Raw genomic sequence first — 25,900 nt, forward strand, 5'->3', positions numbered from 1 at the left:
GGTAACTCAACAGCCTGTCTAATCAACATGTGCTTGCACAGATCCCTGCCTGACATTTAAGCTCCTGCTCTGAGCAACTCAATTCTGCTGTGGAGGGAAGGGAAAAGAAATCATGGAAAGGATGGAAAGGGCCCCAGATCAGACTCAGCCCACTGTGTTTGGCCACAGCTCCCCACAGACTCCAGGTGGGACCACCCAGAGCTCCAGCTCAGGCAGCAAACACTGAGCAAGGCAACACTTCCTGAGCAAGGAAACCCTCAAAGCTGAGCTACTTCCCAGGAACTCCTGTGTTAGGGCACAGGAGCTGCAAATGGGGAAGTGATGGGATGATAACAGGCAGCAAAAAGTCAAATTACAGGCAAAAAAAAGTCAAACCTCACCAGGGTGATACCAAAGCCACACTGTGTGTTCTCCTCTGAGTATTTCACATCGAGGTGGAACACTCAGAGTCACCCAAAAAACCACCACCACCACCAAGAACAGCAGTGGTGGAGGTTCAGATTCAACAGCAGTGCTGGAGGTTCCTCTCCTCAGCTTTCAGGCAAACACCAAAGACCTTCTCAAAATGTTAACAAAAGTCAACAACCTCACGTGATGCCAACTGGGCATCATCACACAGTTAAATTCCAGATTTTGGCAGGATAAGGGTCACCACCCATGCCAGGGCCCACCCTGCCAGTGCTGAGGCTCTGACACAGCAGCACCAAACCCTGCAGAGAAGGGTTTCATTAATTAATTTAATTCAGTCATCAATGTCTGCAGGTGTCCTGGGCTGCCCCAGGTGTGCCACCCCTGTGTCCCCCCACGGGGAGGACTCACGTTGAACTCCTCCCGGAAGAGCTTCCCCTCGTCGGCCGAGCGGAGCCGGATCTCCTCCTCCAGGTTTTCCACGGGAATTGGGAAATACTTCTTGGGACCTGAGGGGGACCTGCTGAGCAGCATGACCCGTTGCTGTTCTGTCAGGACAAGGGAAGAGCATCTTAAAGGCATGGCCAGAGCAAAGACACCAAGATATTCCCAATGGCAGATGAATCTTCATGCTGGAAGATGCCAAAACTCCTCACCTGAGGCTTCAGTCAGGGATGAAGAGGATTTAAAGGAAATAAAAAAGCAAATGATATGCCAAGTGGTTGCTTGGAGAAGAACATCAAGAAGAACCTGGTGAAATTAATGATTTATGGATTTACACCACAGTCAAAGTTTTATTTAGAAAAGGAGAAGGTTGTTTCTGCTGACTGAGAGCAGGGACAGCTTTTGGCATCTACCAGCAAGGAGCTGCTGAGAGATTATTTCACCTGTGAAGGGGAAATAATAATAATAAAAATAATAAAACCCTTCTAACTTGGCAGCCAAGAGGAACTCTGCACCAAGAGGAGCTGTAGCTGTTGCCTTCAAGCCCCAGCAGAGCAGGAAGCCAAGGGGTGTATTTAGAGCTCTGACTTTCCCTCTGACTCCCACCCTCTTTCACCCACTTGTCAGGTCACACAGAGCCAAGTGGAACTTCCACAGAGCACAGATTTGGGGTTTTTATCACTACATTTATCATTTTTCCCTTGGTTATGGCTAAAATGACTTGTACAGCCCCCCTGTGTTTGTTGGGTTGGAACTGAGCCCTGCAGAGTGACCCACCCCTGGGGCTCCCTGGGAGCAGAAACAAACCCAGCACAACTAAAGAGCCAGAGGAAAACTTCTTTAACTCCTCAGAGTGTTTCATTTCAGTGCCCTTTGCTTAAAAAACTGCCCCTATTTCAGCCCTTTGCTTGTTTATTCACATTCATGAACCAGCCAATAATTTCACAAAGATTAAGGACCTTTCCCCCCCATTTTAAGAGGCAATTCTGCCATTCCTTCTCTAAATGCAAATATCAGTGTCAGAAACCTGGATCTCAGGTGGCATCCTGGAAAAACATCCCTGAAGAGCCCAAAAGACATTCCCAAAGAAACATCTGCTGTATCACAACACAAGTAATACTAAAACCAAAACCTGAAAGTTAAGATTATATATTTATAGATGTATTTAAATATCTCCATTCCAAGGCCAGGCTGGGCAGGGCTTGGAGCAACCTGGGCTGGTGGGAGATGTCCCTGCTCAGGGCAAGGGTTGGAATGAGATGAGCTTTAATGTCCTTCCAACCCAACCTGTCACGATGCCTGATCTCCACAGACAGTCCTCAACTGAGCCCTTTTTGGGGCCCTCAGAGGCTTCAACTCCCATCATTAAACAAATCACTTGAATGCAGCTAATTTTATGTGGCTTTCACTCTTTGGGTATTTTATTTCTCAGTCCTCTTTGTCATGAGTTCCAGGAGTTGTGGAGAGAAGGGAGGAGGAGCAGAACAAGGAAAAAGAGCAAAGATGCAACTCTGTTTACATTAACTACATTTAAACTGTCCTTGCACAAGAATGTTCAAGTTTCAGGAGGGACCATATTCAGAGTTACTTCTTCACACAGTTACACACAATCTTAAAACTTATACACACCACAAACTATCCAACATCACCAGACAAACTCTCCAACATCACCAGACAAACTCTCCAACATCACCACACAAACCACCCAACATCACCACACAAACCATCCAACATCACCACACAAACCATCCAACATCACCACACAAACCATCCAACATCACCAGACAAACTCTCCAACATCACCACACAAACCATCCAACATCACCACACAAACCATCCAACATCACCACACAAACCATCCAACATCACCAGACAAACCATCCAACATCACCAGACAAACTCTCCAACATCACCACACAAACCATCCAACATCACCACACAAACTCTCCAACATCACCACACAAACTCTCCAACATCACCACACAAACCATCCAACATCACCACACAAACCATCCAACATCACCCAGCTATAGCCAATTATTAAGTAACAGATATTTCCTAAAAATTGCTAGATCTAAACCATCTTAATGCAACTTATTTTAACTTTCTAAAAGAGCTCTTTTAATGTCGCTCTGTGGAGTTTCTGCAGTTTCATTTCCTGCTTCTGCACCAGCTCGAGGTCTCTGGAAAAATTCCATTCTTATTTAGCAGCAGCTGCAAATTTTTCTTTGGTTTTCCAGCCTGAAAATGTATGAACCCTCTAACACCAACCCATCCTCTGATTCTAATTTTTCAAACTAGTTTCTCTTTAATAACAATCCTGTGACTTACATTACAAATACAGGCAGATAGAAGCAAATACTGATGGATTAGAGAAGGAGGGAGTGGGCACAGAGGACTGGAAAGCCAATCTCCCCATACCTTGTTCCTCCAAGATCCCGTTGGGCATCTTTTTGTCCCCGGAGGTCACCACAGCTTTCCTGTGTCTCCTGAACCTGCAACAGAGATGCCACGTGCCCCTGAGCAGCTGTGCTGCCAGGCAGGGAGCGTTTGCCCCTCGCCATCCCTGTACCAACCACGTCACTCTGGAGAAGCTCTTCCTGCTCATGGTGCCCGCCGAGCTCCCGCTGCGCGTTCCGTTTCCTGGCGCGGAGCGGAACAGGCTGAGCCGCCCCTGCCAGCCCAGCCACAGCCACACAGCCACAAACCCACACCCACCTGAAGAAGTACCCAACCAGCACCAGGAAAATGAGCACCACCAGGGCCAGGATCAGCAGCGAGGTGAGCAGGTCCTTGTGCAAGGTGTTCTCCTCGGTGGAGTCTGGGGGTCAAACACAACGCGGGGTTGAAGTTTCTTCAGCTGCTGCAAAAGCTCTGCCTGAAGCATCCAACAATCTCTGATTCCACACAATAACCTGCCTCTACTTACTAAAAACATCCATATTGCAAAGGTCAACTTGAAAGTTCAATAATATCTTTTTTTTGAGATCAGCTCAGTTGGTTAAAACTTGGTTGTAACAACACCAAGGTCATGGGTTCAGTCCCCTGTGTGGGCCATTGACTGAAGAGTTGGACTTGATGATCCTGGTGGGTCCCTTCCAACTCAGACTGGTCTGGGATAGTCTGGGATTCTTTTTTTTCCCCCCTCTTCAAAGGCACAACCAAACCACTCCCTGCTGAGAAAACCGAGGGCTTGTTTTGGTTGAGCAAAGAATGGACCTGTTTTCAGAGAAAGTTTTCAGCTGAATTTGGAGCCCATTCCCAGGTTTGCTGCACTGCCTGCCCTTCTGTGCATCAGCTGCTTCTCATCCAGAGAAAAATCACCCTTTCACAGAGAGTTTATCCACTTGTGTTATATATAAATAGAAGAGAAAGTAGGAATAATGACATTTTCAACAAATACTCAGAATGGAGATTAAAAGCTGTATCTTTGCTATTTGTGGTGCAACCCCCCCAGTCTCACCCTTCTGCTAACAGTGTTTTATGGATGGGACTCTCTCACTTTCACTTTCATTATGCTGCTGTAACCTTTTAATTCTACTGCATAATTCAACATGGAACACACTAAAATCATTAAAAACCCCCACAGGTTTTATTTAAGGAAGCAAAACTCTCAGGCTGAACCTTCAGCAAGCAAAGTCCAACCCCACCACCTCCCTCCCAAAACGAAGGCAATTCTTGTTGCTGCTCCTGTGCTGTGTTTTTCCCCTTTTAAACGGCATTTACACACTTTTAATTAACTTTTCACCACTCCTACAGTGTTTAAAAGCTGCCTGAGGGTGGGTTAGGTGGGATGTTGGGAAGGAATTCCTGGCTGGGAGGGTGGGCAGGCCCTGGCACAGGTTGGGCAGAGAAGCTGTGGCTGCCCCAACCCTGGGAGTGTCCAAGGACAGGGCTTGGAGTAGCCTGGGCTGGTGGGAGGTGTCCCTGCCCATGGCAGAATTTGAAACTGGATCATCTTTAATGTTCTTTCCAACCCAAACCATTCCATGATTCTATGAAACATTAAGGAGTTCACAACACCTGCAATAATTTAGAAAGGATTAACATGGATCAACCAACTGTCTGGAATTCCTTCCTGCAAAACCACGTGAGTTTGTGTCTCGTGACCTCTCTGGATGCTCCAAGAGGGCATGGGAAAAAATTCCTTTGGAGGCACAGGTGAACTTGGGACATCCAGGAAAAGAAAAGTACCTTAAGTCAACATAACCCAAAGAAAGGGAAGGCAATAAAATGCTTGAAACCCGACATTGGGGTATAAAGATAAAAGTGACAGGCTTGACAAAATGGTAATCAGAAGCCATGACTTGGCAGGATTTCAGGAAATCACTCTGGGAAGGAGTGTCTGGATGAACATGAATCACCAGAGACAGAGAACACTTTCTGTGGGGGTGGAACAACTGTGTGGAAACCAAAGGCTGAGGGAGAAACAAACAAAAAAGAAAAGACAGAGTTTTGCTCCTCACAGACTAAACAGACACTTTGGGAGCTTAGAAATTTCAGCCTCACTCTCTTGGAATCCTCCAGGATTTGGGAGGGGTTTATGGTAGTTCTCTTTGGCTCCCTCGTGACATGAGGGGGGAAAACAACAAGTTTGCATCACGAGGGACTTAAAACTTCCCTCAGTCCATCACACAACAGAGAAATCACTTCAGAGAAGTGATGGAGCTCACACCCCATTTCTGGGGTGCCTTTGGGAACCGGTGCCCAGAAACCCTGAAAACCTCATTCCAACCCAGCAGAGGTTCAGCCTCCTGTCCAGTTCCTGCCTTCATGACAGACCCATGGCCCATGATCTCACCTCTCCTTCTCCCATTTCACAAGTAAATCAGGTCAAACCCTACAGAAAGTCCCTTTTTCTTGGGCATGGGCACATCTCTTCTCAAAGCCCTGCACCTGCTCACCAGCAGCTTCACCCCCTGGGGGTGTGTGGCTTTAAACAGCTTCATTTATTCCCTCTATTCCCTTTGATAATTTATAAGTCTAGCCCAAAAATTGTATGAGAAAGTTCCAACAGGGCTTAGGCCACTGCAGGCTCAGGTTGAGAGATCTTTGGCCAACCCATCTGTCCACAGACCAGGTGGGATATTAAGGGGAGACTGAAACACAGACCTGAAATCATTCTTTAATTAGTGCTGCTTCAATAATGAATGACTGAACTGAGTGAACAATGCCCAGAGAAGAGGCAGAGCCTCCAAACCAGATCCCTTCTCCAGCCCCCGCAGGGAGACCCTTCCCCACTGCAGGGAGACCCTTCCCCACCGCAGGGAGACCCTTCCCCACCGCAGGGAGACCCTTCCCACCGCAGGGAGACCCTTCCCTCTGCAGGGAGACCCTTCCCCTCTGCAGGGAGACCCTTCTCACTGCAGAGAGACCCTTCCCTCTGCAGGGAGACCCTTCCCCTCTGCAGGGAGACCCTTCCCCTCTGCAGGGAGACCCTTCCCCACTGCAGGGAGACCCTTCCCCACTGCAGGGAGACCCTTCCCCACTGCAGGGAGAGCCTTCCCACCGCAGGGAGACCCTTCCCACCGCAGGGAGACCCTTCCCCACTGCAGGGAGACCCTTCCCCACTGCAGGGAGACCCTTCCCTCTGCAGGGAGACCCTTCTCACCGCAGGGAGACCCTTCTCACCGCAGGGAGACCCTTCTCACCGCAGGGAGACCCTTCCCCCCGCAGGGAGACCCTTCCCCACTGCAGGGAGACCCTTCCCCACTGCAGGGAGACCCTTCCCCACCGCAGGGAGACCCTTCCCCACTGCAGGGAGACCCTTCCCCACTGCAGGGAGACCCTTCCCTCTGCAGGGAGACCCTTCCCCACTGCAGGGAGACCCTTCCCCACTGCAGGGAGACCCTTCCCCACTGCAGGGAGAGCCTTCCCACCGCAGGGAGACCCTTCCCACCGCAGGGAGACCCTTCCCTCTGCAGGGAGACCCTTCCCCACTGCAGGGAGACCCTTCCCTCTGCAGGGAGACCCTTCCCCACTGCAGGGAGACCCTTCCCTCTGCAGGGAGACCCTTCCCTCTGCAGGGAGACCCTTCCCCACTGCAGGGAGACCCTTCCCTCTGCAGGGAGACCCTTCCCTCTGCAGGGAGACCCTTTCCACTGCTCCCACCCCAAGAGTTGGAGCCCAAACTCAGAGGGGTTTCTGTTTTTCTGTTCACAGCCACACAACAAAGGTCCTCCCGAGGGTACTTTTTTAGAGCCATTATGAAACTGGGGCTTTCCTCTTGCCAAGGAGAGGCTGGTCAGCAGGAGGATGGTGGGAACACCTCGTGCCTCCCCTGCCATCGCTGTGGCTGCTCTGGAAATGTGTCACCACTTCCTTCAGGGGGAGGATGTTCCCATTTTCCACATGTCAAAACCAAAGCCACCCCCAAGAAAACAGGGAACCAAGAGCAGTGTGTGCCCATCACTGAGTGCCCTGTGCCCCTCTCTACACCTCCCTCCCAAGCTTGGAGTCTCCTCATCCCAGGAGTGTCTCCTCTCTAAGCAGGACACAAAGGGTAAAAAGGCCCAGGAATAAAACTGTGTTTTAAACACCTTCTTTCCCTTCCACAAGGAGTGTGGTTTGCCCTCCCCCAGGTACCTGGAATTATTGTGGTGATTGACACAGAACAGACAAGCCCTTGTTTATCTGAGCACAGGAGAAGCCCCACAACAACAGCAGCTCTGTCAGTGCACAGCTCTGATCTTTCAATCAACAGAGATATCACAAACAACATCAACCATGGGATGGCACCAAGTCCACACTAAGCCCTCTCATGCTCTTTTTGGAAGAGAAAACTCCAACCCTGCCATGCCTTGGCTGCAGAAAGGAAGCAGCTGATAACCAGGACTTGGGTTTGGTGCATATGAAACACAAACTAGAAAAAAATAATAAATAAAGGCAAAGCCAAGAGACAGGGAGGGAAGGGAAAGCACAGTCAGAGCCTGCAGAACACAGAGGGGAAGCAGCAGTGGGGGCACCAGGGGTGCCTGTGTTTAACCCCCCAGGGTCACACTGCCAAAGCCAACACAGCCACCAGCCCTGGCAGCCACACGACCCCTGGGCACTCTGGGCTGGAAGGGGCACGTAGAGGGCATGTAGCTCAAACTCCAACCAAACCCACCCAGTTTTGAAGTTCTGCTTTCCAGATTAATTGTGGAAATTGAGGATCTACCAGCGAAGCATCCCTTTGGCTTTAAAAAGCAAAGGAAAGGAGCAGATTCCTTCTTCAAAACTCAGTTTCCTGATGCTGCCTCATGTGACACAAACACCAAGAGACCAGTATGGAAGTGCCACCTCTGGGGCCCATTCTGGCTGTCACAGAATCATAAATGGTTTGGCTTGGAAGGGACCTGAAAGTTCCTCTCATTCCACCTCCTGCCGTGGGCAGGGACACCTCCCACCAGCCCAGGGTGCTCCAAGCCCTGTCCAACCTGGCCTGGGACACTCCCAGGGATGGGGCAGCCACAGCTTCTCTGGGCACCTGTGCCAGGGCCTGCCCACCCTCCCAGCCAGCAATTCCTTCCCAATATCCCATCCAACCCTGCCCTCTGGCAGTGGGAAGCCATTCCCTGTGTCCTGTCCCTCCATCCCTTGTCCCCAGTCCCTCTCCAGCTCTCCTGGAGCTCCTTCAGGCACTGGAAAGTCACACTGAGGTTCCCCCAAAGCTTCTCCTCTCCAGGCTGGACAATCCCAGCTCTCCTGGAGCCCCTTCAGGCACTGGAAAGTCACACTGAGGTCCCCCCAAAGCTTCTCCTCTCCAGGCTGGACAATCCCAGCTCTCCTGGAGCTCCTTCAGGCACTGGAAAGTCACACTGAGGTCCCCCAACGCTTCTCCTCTCCAGGCTGGACAATCCCAGCTCTCCTGGAGCCCCTTCAGGCACTGGAAAGTCACACTGAGGTTCCCCCAAAGCTTCACCTCTCCAGGCTGGACAATCCCAGCTCTCCTGGAGCTCCTTCAGGCACTGGAAAGTCACACTGAGGTGCCCCCAAAGCTTCTCCTCTCCAGGCTGGACAATCCCAGCTCTCCTGGAGCCCCTTCAGGCACTGGAAAGTCACACTGAGGTTCCCCCAAAGCTTCACCTCTCCAGGCTGGACAATCCCAGCTCTCCTGGAGCTCCTTCAGGCACTGGAAAGTCACACTGAGGTTCCCCCAAAGCTTCTCCTCTCCAGGCTGGACAATCCCAGCTCTCCCAGCCTTTCCTCCCAGCAGAGCTGCTCCATCCTCTGCCCATCCTGGTGCCCCCTCTGGACTCTCCAGTAGCTCCATGTCCCTCCTGTGCTGCTCCCAGAGCTGGGCAGTGCCCTGAGTGGGGTCTCACCAGAGCAGAGGGGTCAATAATCTCATTTTCTAAGACACCCCCTGGCTTGTTGGAGGTTTAAAGCAGCATCAAAGAGGGCCCCAAAGCTGCCCATTGGACCTCCAGCTCACCTGATGGATCCATTCCCTCTGCAGGAAACACTCACTGAGGAAACACTGAAGGAATTGAAACATTTGCAAAGGTTTTAAAGCTTTACAGCTGCAACTCTCAGGCTGCTTTCACATTTAAACTACATCACAATAAAGATACAGAGGAAATAAAACAATCCTGGCCATGATTAAGACTGGAGAACTAATTAATATTTGAGTTGGCAGGAATTGTGTGAATGTTGTGGACAAAGTCAGGTATAAACAGTCTGCAGGATCTACTTAAGAGCATAAAGTTGTATCTGCCTGAAATATTCACTTATTTATGCAAATCCAAATAAATGAATATGAGCTTGGAAGTTGGAAGGAGATGATTTTAAGGTCCCTTCCAAGCCAAACCATTCTGTGGGTCTTTGGTTTTTATTTATTTAATACAGTTGAATACTTGGGAGTAAATGGCAGGGCAACTTCTCCACTAAATGGCAGTGCAATCAACCCCCAGAATATTCTCATTTTAGGAAAGGGAAATTTCCTGGGACTCTTGTAGGGAGCAAAGTGGCAGCAGTGCTAAAAATGGAGCCATCCAGAGTAGATAACCAGGCTTAAAATCAGAATAAAGCTGACATCTCAATGCAGCAAATGTCTTCAAAAACCAAGGCAGTTCAAATAATGGCATGCAATAAATTAGAACAATTCCTTCCAGAATCAAAAGCATCTTCTCTTCTGGGATCACTCATCAAATTACCATTCAAAAGGAGAGCTGGACTTTTTTTAGGAACCTTTAGTTCTTTCCACTGGCTTTTAAATGGAGTTTTCTTGATACTTCAATCAAAAATCTTTATTCTTGTATTAAAAAATACCACATTAGCTCAATGGCTATTAAATGTGTTAGATAATCTTATTATTTTGGAACTTTTTTTGCAGCAATGCCTTTTCAGGGTGCAGATATTATGTCAGAGAAAACCCCTCCTTGCTCCTCACTGCAAAGCACAGAAGGCTTTGCTATTTAGGAAAAACATCCTAATCATTCCTAAATCATAGCACTGAAATCAAGATTTAATTAAAATGTGGATGATTAGATAACTCTTATCCACATCATCACCCTTAAATTCCACACCATTGCGAGTGAAGCTCTGAGGATGAACAACATCGATGGCAAAACCCATGTTATTAAAATTCAAAGTTTGGGAAGTGACACAACTCACCAGTGACTTCCCTTTCTCAATTCCCATATTCTTACAGTCAGACCAATATTAGGAACTTGTTTCTCTTCTGCTCCAGGAGCCAGACAAGAAGCAGGAGCCCACAGCTCCTTGACAACACCTCAGCAGACCAATTAATTAGGGGGTTTGCACTCAGCTAAATCTTTATTTGTGGCAGTAATTTGTTTGTTTGGAAAGCACTGAGCAAAACAACACTAAGATTTTGCCCCTCATCCTTGGGCACTCCCAGGGATGGAGCAGCCACAGCTTCTCTGGGCACCTGTGCCAGGGCGTGCCCACCCTCCCAGCCAGGAATTCCTTCCCAATATCCCACCTAATGCCTCCTCTTTCCATCTAAATTGCTACAACTGAGGACCAAAACCCTCAGAGGGCTCTCAGCTCTGCCTGGCACTGAATTCCTGCTTGGCTCTCCTTCCATCTGGGTGTAAAGTTCACATGCAGATTGAAAGCCAACAAACCACCCAAACACCCTCCGGTAAACACGGGGTGTCAACAACAACCCCTTGGAACCTTCCCAAGGTTTCACCACACTGTTCATGTGGGACATCAGCAGCTTTATCTCCTCTCAGCCAAGTGCAGGGAGCAGCTCTGCCTTTGGAAAACCCTCTGAGTGTCACCCCCTGTCCCTGCCCCACCGGCACCACCCTCTGTCCCTGCCCCACCAGCACCACCCCCTGTCCCTGCCCCACCAGCACCACCCGCCGTCCCTGCCCCACCAGCACCACCCCCTGCCCCTGCCCCACCAGCACCACCCGCCGTCCCTGCCCCACCAGCACCACCCCCTGTCCCTGCCCCACCAGCGCCACCCGCCGTCCCTGCCCCACCAGCACCACCCCCTGTCCCTGCCCGACCAGCGCCACCCGCTGTCCCTGCCCAACCGGCACCACCCGCCGACCCTGCCCCACCGGCGCCACCCCCTGTCCCTGCCCCACCGGCGCCACCCGCCGTCCCTGCCCGACCAGCGCCACCCCCTGTCCCTGCCCCACCGGCACCACCCGCCGTCCCTGCCCCACCAGCGCCACCCGCCGTCCCTGCCCCACCAGCACCACCCGCCGCCCCTGCCCGACCAGCACCACCCGCCGCCCCTGCCCCACCAGCACCACCCCCTGTCCCTGCCCCACCAGCACCACCCCCTGTCCCTGCCCCACCAGCACCACCCCCTGTCCCTGCCCCACCAGCACCACCCAGCACAGCAGGATCTCCAGGCTGGAGAGCCAGGATTACACAGGATGAGGACAATGTGCACCCAAAATACATCACTGCATCACAGAACAGGCAAGTGGAATCAGTATCTTCATACAACCACAGCATGGGTGGGTTGGGAAGGACCTTAAAGCCCATCTAGTCCAATCCCTGCCATGGGCAGGACACCTTCCACGAGGTCAGGCTGGTCCAAGCCCACCTTCCACGAGGTCAGGCTGGTCCAAGCCCACCTTCCACGAGGTCAGGCTGGTCCAAGCCCACCTTCCACGAGGTCAGGCTGGTCCAAGCCCACCTTCCACGAGGTCAGGCTGGTCCAAGCCCACCTTCCACGAGGTCAGGCTGGTCCAAGCCCACCTTCCACGAGGTCAGGCTGGTCCAAGCCCACCTTCCACGAGGTCAGGCTGGTCCAAGCCCACCTTCCACGAGGTCAGGCTGGTCCAAGCCCACCTTCCACGAGGTCAGGCTGGTCCAAGCCCACCTTCCACTAGGTCAGGCTGGTCCAAGCCCACCTTCCATTAGGTCAGGCTGGTCCAAGCCCACCTTCCATTAGGTCAGGCTGGTCCAAGCCCACCTTCCACAAGGTCAGGCTGGTCCAAGCCCACCTTCCACAAGGTCAGGCTGGTCCAAGCCCACCTTCCATTACACCAAGCTGGTCCAAGCCCCATCCAAAGTGCCCCAAACACTTCCTCAAAACCCTCTCTTTCCCTGAAAAGGTCCCTCCCCAGGACTGTCACGTCTCAGGATGTGGTTGCAGGAGGGCTTGAAGCAAGAGGAAGAAATTCTGAAAGCAGAAATGGGGATGAACAGAAGAGGCTGTGGTGGACCAGTGAGCAGGAGATTGTTCTCAGGCCTTGGAAAGACACTCCTCTCTTTTTCACCTGCCATAATCTTCCTCCTCAAGTCTTGCTCAGGCAGTTTGGATCGTTAGAAAACACAGAACTCACGTGAGGCTGTAAATCCTCGTGATGTTTAAACCTGTTTATCCTGTTGTTTGTTTGATCATTTATTTCATATTATCTGTGAACCTCTCCCAGATGCACAGTGAGAGCTCCTGGGGCTTGGAGAGCTTGGAGCCCAGCCAGGAGGAGACACCCTGGCCTTCTCCACCTCTCCCAAAGCTCTCCCTTGTTTTTCCCATGGGAAAGGGAAAGCAAAACATCAGCCCCAGCCATACGGAGACCAAATACAGAGGTCACCTGGCACCATCAGGAGCACATCAGAGAGGTCAAAGTCCTGGAAAAATACCCAGGAATAAGTCCCAAGGGAAACCACACCCACTGCCATCCCCAGAAATGATGTGATGTCCTTACTGGTTGTGGTGGTTGGTTTGGGTAATTCAGTTCCATTGGGTGGCAGAGCTTGTGCCAAGAGAAAACTAACACAGAGCAGCAGGAGAGAGCAGCAATGTTCCATCCTGGACCTGAAAAACAAACCAAACAAAGCAAGAGGTAAATTTTCTGGTCAAATTATTACCACATATTTTCCCCTCGTGTCAGAACAAAGCTAAGAGAAAAAGTGATATTTACTTTAAATTTAAATTTACTTAAACCCTGGTTTTGACTCTCCCATTGGCTCATCACTGACCACCCAATCTGGATGCAGAAGGGACAGGAAAATACCAGTTGTGAACACTGAAAATGCACTCAGGATGTTTTAAATCCAAGAACAGGAAGGCAAAGCTCAGCTCTGGTTCAGAGCTGGCAGAAATCAGGGCAGAAAAGCTCCACCCATCAAACAAGGCAGCTGAGGACACCAAGTCCAGGAGTCTGGAGCACATTCCCAGGGATAAGGGGAAAACTCAGAAGAACCAGCAGCTGGAATGCTGAGGAGAAACACAGAGCTTGAGAATAAATACCAAATTCATCTGGGTTTGGTGGTTCCTGCCATAATTGTACCTCTCAGATCTCCTGCAAAGAACATGAGCAGTGTGGGACAAAATCCCACCATGGCCAAAACTTCTCTGAAGGATCCACAGGACCTTCCCCCACAGGACCATGAAGAACCAGAGAATCATTTGCGTTGGAAAAGATCACCAAGATCACCAAGCCCAAGCTGTGCCCCATCCCCACCTTGTCACCCAGCCCAGGGCACTGAGTGTCACATCCCATCAAATGGAATTTTGGCATCACAGATGCCCTGAGATCAAACAAAAGAGGCAAAGTATCTCCCACCAAGCAGAGCAGTGACCCCGTGAAGTTTCAAGTCCCTTTAACACACCCTTTCCAGAGTTTCCTTATCCTGCTTGATTCCTATAAACCACCAAACAAGAGAATTTCGGGTTTTGTGAGAGCAGCAAATAATTCCCAATGTGGAAAAGGTGAAAGTGTGATGAGAAGATGCTTTGAAGATTTCAGGGAAATTAAAAGCTGCAGATAAATCAGCTGGTCCAGAAAGCCTTTAATTCCCCCAAACTGAGGTGGAAAATCCCTGTTGTTGTTAATCTGCTGTGCATTTCTCCAGTCCCTAATGAATATTAATTAGCAGAGGCTGCCAGCTCAGCCACTGGCCAGTTGTGCTTTATTTGGGAATGTTTTCACACCAACACTGCTCTCTGTATTTTGGGAATGGCAGAACATCTCCAGATGGTGGCTCTGCAGCCACTGCTAAAATAACCACCCAAACACTGCCCAACAAAGCTCCCTGTCACAGTAAAATACATTTAATATCTCAATTTCCACAGGGCATTCCACAGTCCTGGAAATTCCAGGCACTTGGCAATTAGCAGGACAGCCATTAGAAAATCCTTCCTTACCATGGAAAGTGGGATAATCCACCTGAAATAATCCCTGGAGAAGCTCAACTGTATAAAAATCTCCTGTAACAACAACTTTCCAACACCTTTTTCACCACTCTCACCTCTGCTGCTTTTCCAAGCCTCTTCCATACCTTGTCCTACACCCAGGAGTAAATCCAACTCAGCACACAAATGGTATTTTTTAGACATATACACAGTTTGGAAGCTCAATGAATTTTTTCTCTCACATAATAAGTAAAAAAAAAGAAAAATAAAACGTATTATTAGCATCAAACTTTATTTTTTTAAATATCTTCCTTTTCCTCCCAGTCCACCTTCCCACTGAGCAATTTAATCATTCAATTCCTTTTACTACTAATTATAATTTAAACAGACTAAATGTCTGTCTAACCCTAAAAGTAGAACAAGTGTCTGTCTAACCCCATTCTTGGATTAGATAGTTAATTAGATAACTAATTATGTTTAACTGCAAAATACATTGTTTTATTTAGCACCACATAAAAACTTCCAAAATGTACAATTTATAATTATATTGTATTATATTTATAACTATAAAGCAGCAATAGGATGTTGGAAGCTCAGGAGATGCAGCAGCAACTCATGGAAACTGAAGGGAAATCTTTAAAACACATCCAGCTCCTGGAAAAAAAAATATTGGAAGCTGCTGAGAGGTCTCCAAGAGACTGGAAGGAACATCAACACCTCCCACCACATCCCTGCTGGGAGGGTTTGCAGATGCCAATCCCGTGCCAGACCCCCCAAATCTGTTCCCTTGGATGTGCTGAAGTGGAACTGGAGCCCCCCCTTTGATGTCCCACAATTTATCAGACAAAAGATCATGCAAATGGTGAGGTCTCACTTTGTGGCCAAAGGACTTTGCATTCCCACCTCCTAAAGAAAGGAGGATTAAAACTTCCAGACAACTGGGGAGCTGCAGCAGAGGTGGATGCAAAGGACTGAGCTCAGCATGACCAGACACTGTGTAGGACCAAGTGTAGAATCATGGAATGGTTCAGGTTGGAAAAGACCTTTAAGTCCATCAAGTCCAACTGTTCTCCAGCCAAGGCCACCACTAACCCACGTCCCCAAGTGCCACATCCACATGGCTTGTAAATCCCTCCAGGGATGGGGCAACCTCTCCCCATTCTTGACAACCCTTTCCATGATGAAATTTTCCCTAATTTCCAACAGAAACCTCCGCTGGTACAACTTGAGGCCATTTCCTCTGGTCCTGTCCCTTGTTCCCTGGGAACTCCTCTACAGACTGGAGTGGATTTGCAATCACAGAAAAACACCATGAGCTCCACTGTATATTTATATTAATGCCCTTCACATACAGCACTGCAACAACAGAATTTTGGGAGCCAAACACCCTCACAGCTCCAGACACAGCAGCCTCTCCCACCCTCACAAAGCCCAAAGCCACGATCCAGCCTGGTAGAACAAGAAGGTAAAAAACAGCAACAACTCTCCAGAGAGAACAGAAAAGCACAACTGAACAAGGAGGACAACCATGAGCTGCAAAAGAAGCCTCCAAAAGTGGAAAGGGAAAGCTCCAGGTGGAGCCACACACTGTCATTATCACACAGCTCTGCTGGGAGGAGCTGCTGCCCCTCCTGGCAAAACGAGCTGCTTTTGTAACCCCAGGGACACACAGGGCATTTCTGCACTGGCACCCCACTGTCCCCATTCCCTGGATAACTGGGAACAGTGGGCTCTGCCCAGGGCACAGGGACAGGAGAACAGGGCACAGCCTCAGGCTGGGCCAGGTGGGACAACAGCAAGAATTTCTGCCTGGAAAGGGTGGGCAGGCACTGGCAGGGGCTGCCCAGGGAGGTTTGGAGTGCCCAGCCCTGGAGGTGCCCAAGGCAGGACTGGCCGTGGCACTCAGTGCTCTGGGCTGGGGTACAAGGTGGGCATCGGGCACAGGGTGGGCTCCATGGGCTGGGAGGGCTTTGCCAAGGTGGGCATCGGGCACAGGGTGGGCTCCATGGGCTGGGAGGGCTTTGCCAAGGTGGGCATCGGGCACAGGGTGGGCTCCATGGGCTGGCAGGGCTTTGCCAAGGTGGGCATCAGGCACAGGGTGGGCTCCATGGGCTGGCAGGGCTTTTCCAAGGTGGGCATCAGGCACAGGGTGGGCTCCCTGGGCTGGCAGGGCTTTGCCAAGGTGGGCATCGGGCACAGGGTGGGCTCCAGGGGCTGGCAGGGCTTTTCAAGGTGGGCATCGGGCACAGGGTGGGCTCCATGGGCTGGGAGGGCTTTGCCAAGGTGGGCATCAGGCACAGGGTGGGCTCCAGGGGCTGGGAGGGCTTTGCCAAGGTGGGCACTGGGCACAGGGTGGGCTCCATGGACTGGGAGGGCTTTGCCAAGGTGGGCACTGGGCACAGGGTGGGCTCCATGGGCTGGGAGGGCTTTGCCAAGGTGGGCATCAGGCACAGGGTGGGCTCCAGGGGCTGGGAGGGCTTTGCCAAGGTGGGCACTGGGCACAGGGTGGGCTCCAGGGGCTGGCAGGACTTTGCCAAGGTGGGCATCAGGCACAGGGTGGGCTCCATGGGCTGGGAGGGCTTTGCCAAGGTGGGCACTGGGCCCAGGGTGGGCTCCAGGGGCTGGCAGGGCTTTTCCAGCCTCAGGGATTCTGGGATTCTCTTCTAAATGGCTCAGGCACTTCAGCTTTAACTCCATGCAGTATATTTTTTATAGTTTCTTACTACTACAGGTATTTCACTGCTGCTCTATGTATTTTATCATTACTACCACCATTAGTGATTGTTACTTCTGATTATTTGGAGCCTTGAAGACGTGCCAGAGATTCCTCCTGTTACAAACACAGTTTTAAAAGGCTGCACTGTTATATATAAACACTTCTGTGTCCAACAGAGAACTTAATACCATGAAAAATGTAAAATCAGTGTAAAATTGTGCAGGTAACTCAAATCCTGCCAAGCATCATGGAATCCTAGAATGGTTTGAGTTGGAAGGACCTTGGAGAACATCCCATCCCACCCCTGCCATGGGCAGGGACACCTCCCACCAGCCCAGGGTGCTCCAAGCCCTGTCCAGCCTGGCCTGGGACACTCCCAGGGATGGGGCAGCCACAATGTGTCTGTCCCAGCTGGCAAAGCACCTGGAATTTCAGAGCAATTCCATGGGGATCAGCTCAGCAGTTTGGGCAGTGTGTGGCACCTCTGCCCAGCTCTAGGGGCACTGCCACTGCTCCTCACACAGCCCAAGGAGATGCCCACAGGGGACAGCCCAGCTCCCCCAAACGGGAACAAACAGCTTTATTTTCAGGGATTAATGGATTAGCACACGTGGCTAATTTCTGGTTTGGCCTCAGAACTGAATCCTCACGTGCCCTGACAGCTCAGGAGTAAAACCTGAATAAAATAGGCCAAAACAACCGTGGCTGTGCCACTGCTCCAGCTGGGAGACTTTTCCCAAGGAATCTGATGCACAAGCTGCTTCCGAGCAGGTTGAATTGGTAACAACCCATCCCCTGTGTCCCTTTAAAGAGGAATAAAGCAGAGGAAACATCCCAGCTGGCACAGAGGAGGGTGGGCAGGCTGCTGGGATTTGTTTTCTGCCCCCAGGCTTTAGATTCACGGAGCTCAGGTCAAGCCCCAGATTTTTAGTGCTGTAAAAGTCACATTCTCAAGGATAAGCACCATCAGCTCAGGAAACAGGACTGCAAATGAGAGACACGAAAGCACTGGCACTGCAGGCTGGCAAATGCTTTGGCACTTGGGGTGCTGGGCACAGCAGGAGCAAGTGCCTGCCCCAAAACCTGAGTTTAAATAAAAATAAAATAAAGATAAAAAAAATTAAATTAAAATAAAATAAACTAAATTAAACTAAACTAAATTAAATTAATAAAATAAAATAAATTAAAATAAAATAAATTAAAATAAAATAATAAAAATAATAAAATAAATTAAAATAAAATAAATTAAAATAAAATAATAAAAATAATAAAATAAATTAAAATAAAATAAATTAAAATAAATTAAAATAAAATAAATTAAAATAAATTAAAATAAATTAAAATAAAATAAAATAAAATGAAATAATAAATTAAAATAAAATAATAAAATAAAATAATAAAATAAATTAAAATAATAAAATAAAATAATAAATTAAAATAATAAAATAAAATAATAAAATAAAATAATAAAATAAAATAATAAAATAAAATAATAAAATAAAATAATAAAATAAAATAATAAAATAAAATAATAAAATAAAATAATAAAATAAAATACTCTGCCTCTTGACTCTTTCTGCCTTTCACCCAGAAACCCCCAAACACTCTCAGTCCCTCTAAAGGACTAAATGCATAAATTCCTGGCTGGGAGGGTGGGCAGGCCCTGGCACAGGTGCCCAGAGAAGCTGTGGCTGCCCCATCCCTGGGAGTGTCCCAGGCCAGGTTGGACAGGGCTTGGAGCAGCCTGGGCTGGTGGGAGGTGTCCCTGCCCAGGGCAGGGGTGGGATGGGATGTTCTCCAAGGTCCCTTCCAACCCAACCCATTCTGTGATTCTCCAAGTCCTAATGCCCAGTGTGTTCTCCAGCTGGCTGGCTCTCCCCTACCTGGGCAGGTGAGGTGGCCCCAGGAGCAGCTCTCACCTCCAGCTGGGTCACTGCAGCCTTTTCCTCTTTCCTCAAGTTCTGGCTCCAGGACAGTGAGGGACTGACTCTGCCAACCCATGCCAGCTCACCAGGCAGCGCCAGTTACAGTTTAACCGGAACAGCTCCGGCATGACCTCGTTTTTGGTGAGCACTTTATTGCACCATGATGTCATCAGGGTGAGCAATCATCACTGCAGCATTCCAAGGAAAACTGTCCAGCTGGATTAGGAGTTCATAAAGTAACTAGAAAAAGAAGTGCTCCTTCTTTTTCCAAACCAAGCAGGAACTTGCATGAAGGTGGAATCACAGAGATATGGAATGGGTTGGGTTGGGAGGGACCTCAAAGTCCACCCAGTGCCACCCCCTGCCATGGGCAGGGACACCTCCCACCAGCCCAGGGTGCTCCAAGCCCTGTCCAGCCTGGCCTGGGACACTTCACTACAGGTGTTTGCAGGGTCAGCACATGCAGTGCTGAGTGCCCCTGACCCTGTGCCAACACCCAGGCCCTGCACCACCATTCCCACCATGGGCACTTGGCATCCAACCCTGTGGAGCAGCAGGACTTGGGCTCCTGGTTCAGCTCCACAGGGAGCACATCCCACCCAGGGCCCCACCACTCCCAGATGGGACCATCTTCTCAGTATTCCTGTTTGGGGCAACCATTCCATAAGGATTTGCTGCTTGGGGTCACATATTAAGCCACAAAGCCAATTCCAGGCAGTTTGATCAAATCCCCTATTTTGACCTGCTTTAAAAAAAAATTAATGTATCAAGTTTCCATCTTCTTGTTTCTGAATCCCTGTAATTTTGCCTCAGAGACTCCAGAAGTTCTAAAATCCAGATTTAAAAAACAAAAAAAAGAAATTAACTTGAGATATTTATAGAGGTGTTCACACAGTGCAGAGCCAAAAACTCAGGCAGGGATCTGTTTGGATGGAAAACAGTCCCTAAAATTCAGCCACACAACAAAACTGAAAACATTCTGCCAGGACAATTTAAATTTCATCATTAAAATCCCCTAATTTTATAATTTCAACTCCAATTCACACTCACTGTCGGGTTTATTTACATATGATATTGTAGGTATGAATATTGTACAAGACAAACTTTGTTTTTGACCTCCCCAGGATTAACAAGAGAATTCAAGGGATAAATATCTAATTTTAAAATCATTTCTAGTTGAATGTTACCACTCACAAAATTATATGACAGTAGAAATTCATATATTCTATATGAGCACTTTAAATGGAGACCATTTAAAGGAAAGGGAAATAATTGGATTAAGAAATTACAAATCAGAATAATCACAAGTACGAGAAGGAGCAGAGTAAAGCACCAATTAATCAAATTAAATGAATTTCCATTTGGAATAATCAGCTTGATAGACCTTCTTTCCTTGCTTAGTCACTTGGTGCCTAATTTAGGTGGACAAATGAATACATTGGCTTTGCTTTGCCTGGCAGGGAAGGTCAGCAGAGGGCACAGGGCACGTGGGTGACCCAGACTGGCAGCAGACAGGTGAGAAATGATGGTTTGGAAGAGGTGGAGGCAGGTGGGCACCACCACCCTGGCACACCCAGGGTTTAGAGACAAAACACTTGATCTGCTCCAAAAACTGCTGTTCAAAGATCCTCCCTGAGCACAGACAAGAACTGCCACTGTTGTGATGCTGATTTTTGAATTCTCCTGGCCCAGCAGAGCTGGGGCTGTCTCAGCAAATCTCCAAGCCCAGCCTAGGGGGCAAACACGGGTTCAAATCCATGCCCATGGGCAAGGCTGGCATCTCCTGGGAGATAAATCACAGGTTGCCAGCAGCAGATTAAGCCCTGTCTGCACTGACAGGGATTAACTGGCACTGGGGATGCCACTGGGGGACACTCCACCCTCACCAGGTGACAATCACAGAATCACAGAATGGATTAGGTTGGAAAAGCCCTCCAAGATCATCAAGTCCAACCCTTGGTCCAACTCCAGTCCCTTTACCAGATCATGGCACTCAGTGCCATGGCCAAGCTCAGCTGAAAAACCTCCAGGGATGGGGAATCCACCCCCTCTCTGGGCAGCCCATTCCAATCCCTGAGCACTCTCTCTGCAAAGAATTTCTTTCTGCTCTCCAACTTCAATTTCCCCTGGCAGAGCTTGAGCCCATCGTGCCCCCTTGTCCTATTGCTGAGTGCCTGGGAGAAGAGACCAACCCCCACCTGGCCAGAACTTCCCTTCAGGCACTTCCAGACAGTGCTGAGGTCACCTCTGAGCCTCCTCTTCTCCAGGCTAAACACCCCCAGCTCCCTCAGCCTCTCCCCACAGCACTTGTGCTCCAGTCCCTTCTCCAGCCTCGTTGCTCTTCTCACTTGGGTTGGAAGAGACCTCTGAGATCACCAAGTCCAACCCTTGATCCAACCCCACTGTGATCACCAGCCCAGGGCACAGAGTGCACAGAGTGCCCTGGGCTGGTGATCACAGTGGGGTTGGATCAAGACATGTTGGATTCTCTGTCCCTGGAGGTGTTTCAGAGGACACTCAGAGCCACATCCAGTCCCTTCTCCAGCCTCGTTGCTCTTCTCTGGCCCCGCTCCAGCCCCTCAATCTCTTTCCTCAGCTGAGGGGCCCAGAACTGAACACAACACTCAAGGTGTGGCCTCCCCAAGGCAGAGTCCAGAGGAAGGGTCACTGCCCTGGGCCTGCTGGCCACGCTAGTTTGGATCCAGGCCAGGATCCCCTTGGCCTTCTTGGCCACCTGGGCACACTGGTGGCTCCTGTTGAGCTTCCTGTCCCTCAGTCCCCCCAGGTCCCTCTGCCTGGCTGCTCTCCAGCCACTCTGTGCCCAGCCTGGAGCGCTGCAGGGGTTGGGGTGGCCAAAGGGCAGGACTCAGCACCCTAAAAATGAAAGGGCAATTTTTCAATCAATAGAATTCCACAAATGCACCCAGGACTAGATGAACCAAAAAGGTCCCTCTCACCCCAACTTACCCCATGAGCACCAGGAGGAAGCAGCACTGAGTGGGACACTGACCTCTTTTCTACTATTTCTTTGTATTCTTTGGCATTAAAGCTCCCCAGGACCTGATTTAAAGCAGTTTGGAAGATATGCAATGGAATAAAGTGAATTAAACAGCATTGGCTTCCATGATTTTAAAACCAGGAATGTAATGAACTCTGCAGCCTTAATTTGGGAAAAATATCCATTGCCTACAAAAAAAAAATCAAAAAAAAAAAAATTTAAAAAACCCCAACCCCAAATATCTATATTAATTTTTTAAAAATCCCCATATCATATATATATATATTTAAGATTCATAGGTGTTGTGTCATGAGCTGAGGCTTTAATCATTAAGGAAGGAGATAAAATAACTCCTACCTAAAGTGAAGTGTGCAGTCCCATGATTTCTGTGTAATTAATTTAATGAGTCATGTTTTATTTAGGTGCTTAACAGCTGCAGGAGGATTAATTCCAAATACAGCCAGTAGAGCTGTAAAATGCTCAATAATATGACCAGGAAAAAAGGCTCTTTTTGGCAATAAGGTCCTTGACAAGTCCCCAAGGCCATTCCCACCCCTCAGGATGGACCTCCCCCATTCCTGACATGTTAGTTAGGAATGTCCACCCAAATCTCCAGTTCTTCTGCATCCCACAGCTCCACGTTCCAGTCCTTCACCTTTGCCTTAATTTTTCATTTTTTGAAGTTATTTTACAGTCAGCCCACTGCTCCTTCTCCCCAGCATCCAGAAAAATGCATTCCAAATTATTCCCAGTTCAGCTTCCCACGTTTGAAGACAGGACCTGTCCCTCCAACTCCCTCTCCTGCAACCTCAGGAACAGCAGCAGCTCTTCCAGCCTCTCCCAACAGGTCACTTCCCATGCAGCTGAACAGACACAAACTACATATTATATATTAAATATAATCTATATATATATAAATAAATATATAATCCATATATCCATAAATATATAAATATATAAATAAATATATAATCCATAAATCCCTAGAGGCTGCTGTGAAGGCCACCCCTGCACCCTTCAGGGGCTCATTTGCCCAATTAACAGCTGCTCTGAAAGCTGCAGTTCCATCCCATCCATCTTTTCCCAACATGCTCCTGAGAAAGCATCATCCCTGAGACAGAGCAGATCCCACAACACAGACCCATCCAGGTTGGAAAAGCCCTCTGAGATCACTGAGTCTCAACATCAACCCAGCACAGCCAATTCCACACCCTGAGGTCCTGCTGAAATCCACAGGGCATGTTCCACTGTCATAGGGAAGTGTCTGGCAGGACAGGACCTGTCACTCCTTGCACACCTTTCCAGCAGTTTCCAGCACTGATATTCAACAGTTTCAGGAATTTTCTGGAAATTGAGTTAAGCTGTGAAGCCTCCAGCTCCTCTTTGTCTCCAAGATCAACTGGATATGGCCCTCAGTGCTCTGGCCCAGTTGACAAGGTGGTGGCAGGTCAAAGGTTGGACTTAATGATCTTGGAGGTCTTTTCCAACCTTAATGATTCTGTGATTCTCAAAGTGGACCCACACAATGCCCTTTGCTCACACAACATCTCCTGCCCTCACAACCCAAACCCAGAGGTGACTCCAGCCTGGTCTCAGATGGGAATTTCACACTGACTTCACACCCACCTTCATCTGAATGTCCTCCCCTTGTCACAGCCCAAGTCCTCATCCCCACACCTACCTTGCCACATGGCACTGGCAGGTTGGGTTGCCCATTCCCTGCTCATCCCAGCAGGGCAGGAGCCATCTCCATCCTCCTCTGCTGGTGAGGAGAGCTCATCCACCACCCTCCCACCTGTCCCTCCACCTGTCCCTCCACCTACCTTCAGCATTCACACACAGAGCAGCTGAAGGAGCATCTCCCTCAGGGACACACAAGCCCCACCACGCTCAGTCACCCATTGAAGGTCCAGCAGTGAAGGAGCAGAACAACATTGACTCCACAAAACCAGAAGTCTTTTCAGAAACCAGAAAATTCACGAGAAGTTGAGTCTTCCCTTTTGAGTCACAGAGAGATGATTTACTTCACGTCTTGACTGTGATGTCCCAGCCAACAAAACTGCAGCTCTGGGGACAGAGCCCCTCAGGCACTGCCAATCTGGGCCTGAAATTCCAGGGCTGAGCCCAAAGCCCACCTCACAACAGCTTCAGCCAGAGCAGAACAGGCAGAAATTGGGAAGCTGAAGAGCAAATCCTGGAGCTGGAGGCCACCACCCCACCAGCAGAGCGTCACCAGCCCTCCAAGCTCACCTTGCCCACTGTCCACGCTCCATCTCACACATCACATGACTCCAAACACGATTCTCCACCAAATGCTTCCATGCAAGGCATAAAATCTGCTGCAAAAGTGTTTCTTGAGCTCCAGGATATTCCTCGAGCTACAGGAAGAGCTGAATCAGTTCCCTGCAGTATTTAAATCACAATATTTCTGTAGGTTCATCCCATAATCAAAACCCTGCTGTGAATCTCTGTCGTGGGACATTTCACAGGGAGAACAAACTATTTGCAGTTTGTTGCCTTTTTTTTTTTGCCTTCTGCTGTGCAGTTGGGCTTGGACTCCCTCCCTTTTTTGAAGCCTCTTTCACCATTTCCTCCTCGCTGTCGCTCCCGGTTGCGGTTTCTGCAACGCAGCTCATGAAACTCAGCCCTGCTCTCAGGCAGCAGCAAAACAACCTTGGGAGAGCAAGTGTCACCTCCTGCACCCACTGCTGAAGGGATGGGACAGCTAAGAGAAGGTTCCCAACCACAGCAGTGCTATCAGGAACCAGAGGAACATCTCAGATCAGAGCCGTGCAGCTTTATCCATAGCAAAGCTGATCAGCACCATAACCCCCAGCAGCACTGGAGCATTGTCTGACCAATCCCAGCCTTGGGAGCACACCAAGAGGAGCCAAGACACTCAAAGAGTGTGGGAGGAAAGGTCTCAGCTCATGTTCAGCACAGGAGGTTTATAAATCACCTGGAATCTCACTGCCAACCTCGGTGTGCCCTGGCAGTCCCTTCCCGACCCTGAACCACTTGGACTCTCCATCAGAGGAGAGGCTCTCCATCAGCCTGGAGAAGAGGAGGCTCAGAGGTGACCTCAGCACTGTCTGGAACTGCCTGAAGGGAAGTTCTGGCCAGGTGGGGGTTGGTCTCTTCTCCCAGGCACTCAGCAATAGGACAAGGGGGCACGATGGGCTCAAGCTCTGCCAGGGGAAATTGAAGTTGGAGAGCAGAAAAAATTCTTTGCAGAGAGAGTGCTCAGGCATTGGAATGGGCTGCCCAGAGAGGGGGTGGATTCCCCATCCCTGGAGGTTTTTCAACTGAGCTTGGCCGTGGCACTGAGTGCCATGATCTGGTAAAGGGACTGGAGTTGGCCCAAGGGTTGGACTTGATGATCTCAGAGGTCTTTCCAACCCAATCCATTCTGTGATTCTGTGGATGTGGCACTGAGTGAGAATCAACCATGTCTTGATCCAACCCTACTGTGATCACCATGAGAGAATCCACCATGAGAGAATCCACCATGTCTTGATCCAACCCTACTGTGATCACCATGAGAGAATCCACCATGTCTTGATCCAACCCTACTGTGATCACCATGAGAGAATCCACCATGTCTTGATCCAACCCCACTGTGATCACCAGCCCAGGGCACTCCGTGCCCTGGGCTGGTGATCACAGTGGGGTTGGATCAAGGGTTGGACTTGATGATCTCAGAGGTCTTTTCCAACCCAATCCATTCTATGAACTCCTCAAAGACACTTTCAAGTCCCAAGGCAGATGCTCAGCAGAGCAGAAACCACACCCAGACACGGAGTTCAAGGGTGGGAGTGAGGGGTGCTGGGTGTGCTCAGCCTCAGGGTGAT

At 49.5% G+C, this 25,900-nt stretch overlaps 1 protein-coding gene across 4 annotated transcripts in view; it reads right to left on the bottom strand.

The window, feature by feature from the left end:
* The window catches only part of PTPRE (protein tyrosine phosphatase receptor type E), a 112,374-nt gene that overhangs the window by 26,965 nt on the left and 59,509 nt on the right, over positions 1 to 25,900 (bottom strand). The window contains exons 1-5 of one of the 4 annotated variants that reach the window (XM_071563825.1): positions 23,873 to 24,572; positions 12,981 to 13,090; positions 3,571 to 3,673; positions 3,274 to 3,347; positions 820 to 956 (exon numbers count right to left, since the gene is read on the bottom strand). In XM_071563825.1, the coding sequence (XP_071419926.1) occupies positions 820 to 956; positions 3,274 to 3,347; positions 3,571 to 3,673; positions 12,981 to 13,083 (417 nt within the window). In that variant the 5' untranslated portion in view covers positions 13,084 to 13,090; positions 23,873 to 24,572. Of the gene's footprint in view, positions 1 to 819; positions 957 to 3,273; positions 3,348 to 3,428; positions 3,491 to 3,570; positions 3,674 to 12,980; positions 13,091 to 19,045; positions 19,084 to 23,872; positions 24,573 to 25,900 lie in introns of those variants that run through there. The other 3 variants (XM_071563828.1, XM_071563827.1, XM_071563829.1) reach the window with 3 other exon arrangements.

Source organism: Pithys albifrons, chromosome 9 (assembly GCF_047495875.1).
Source record: "Pithys albifrons albifrons isolate INPA30051 chromosome 9, PitAlb_v1, whole genome shotgun sequence".
Lineage (NCBI taxonomy): Eukaryota > Metazoa > Chordata > Aves > Passeriformes > Thamnophilidae > Pithys > Pithys albifrons.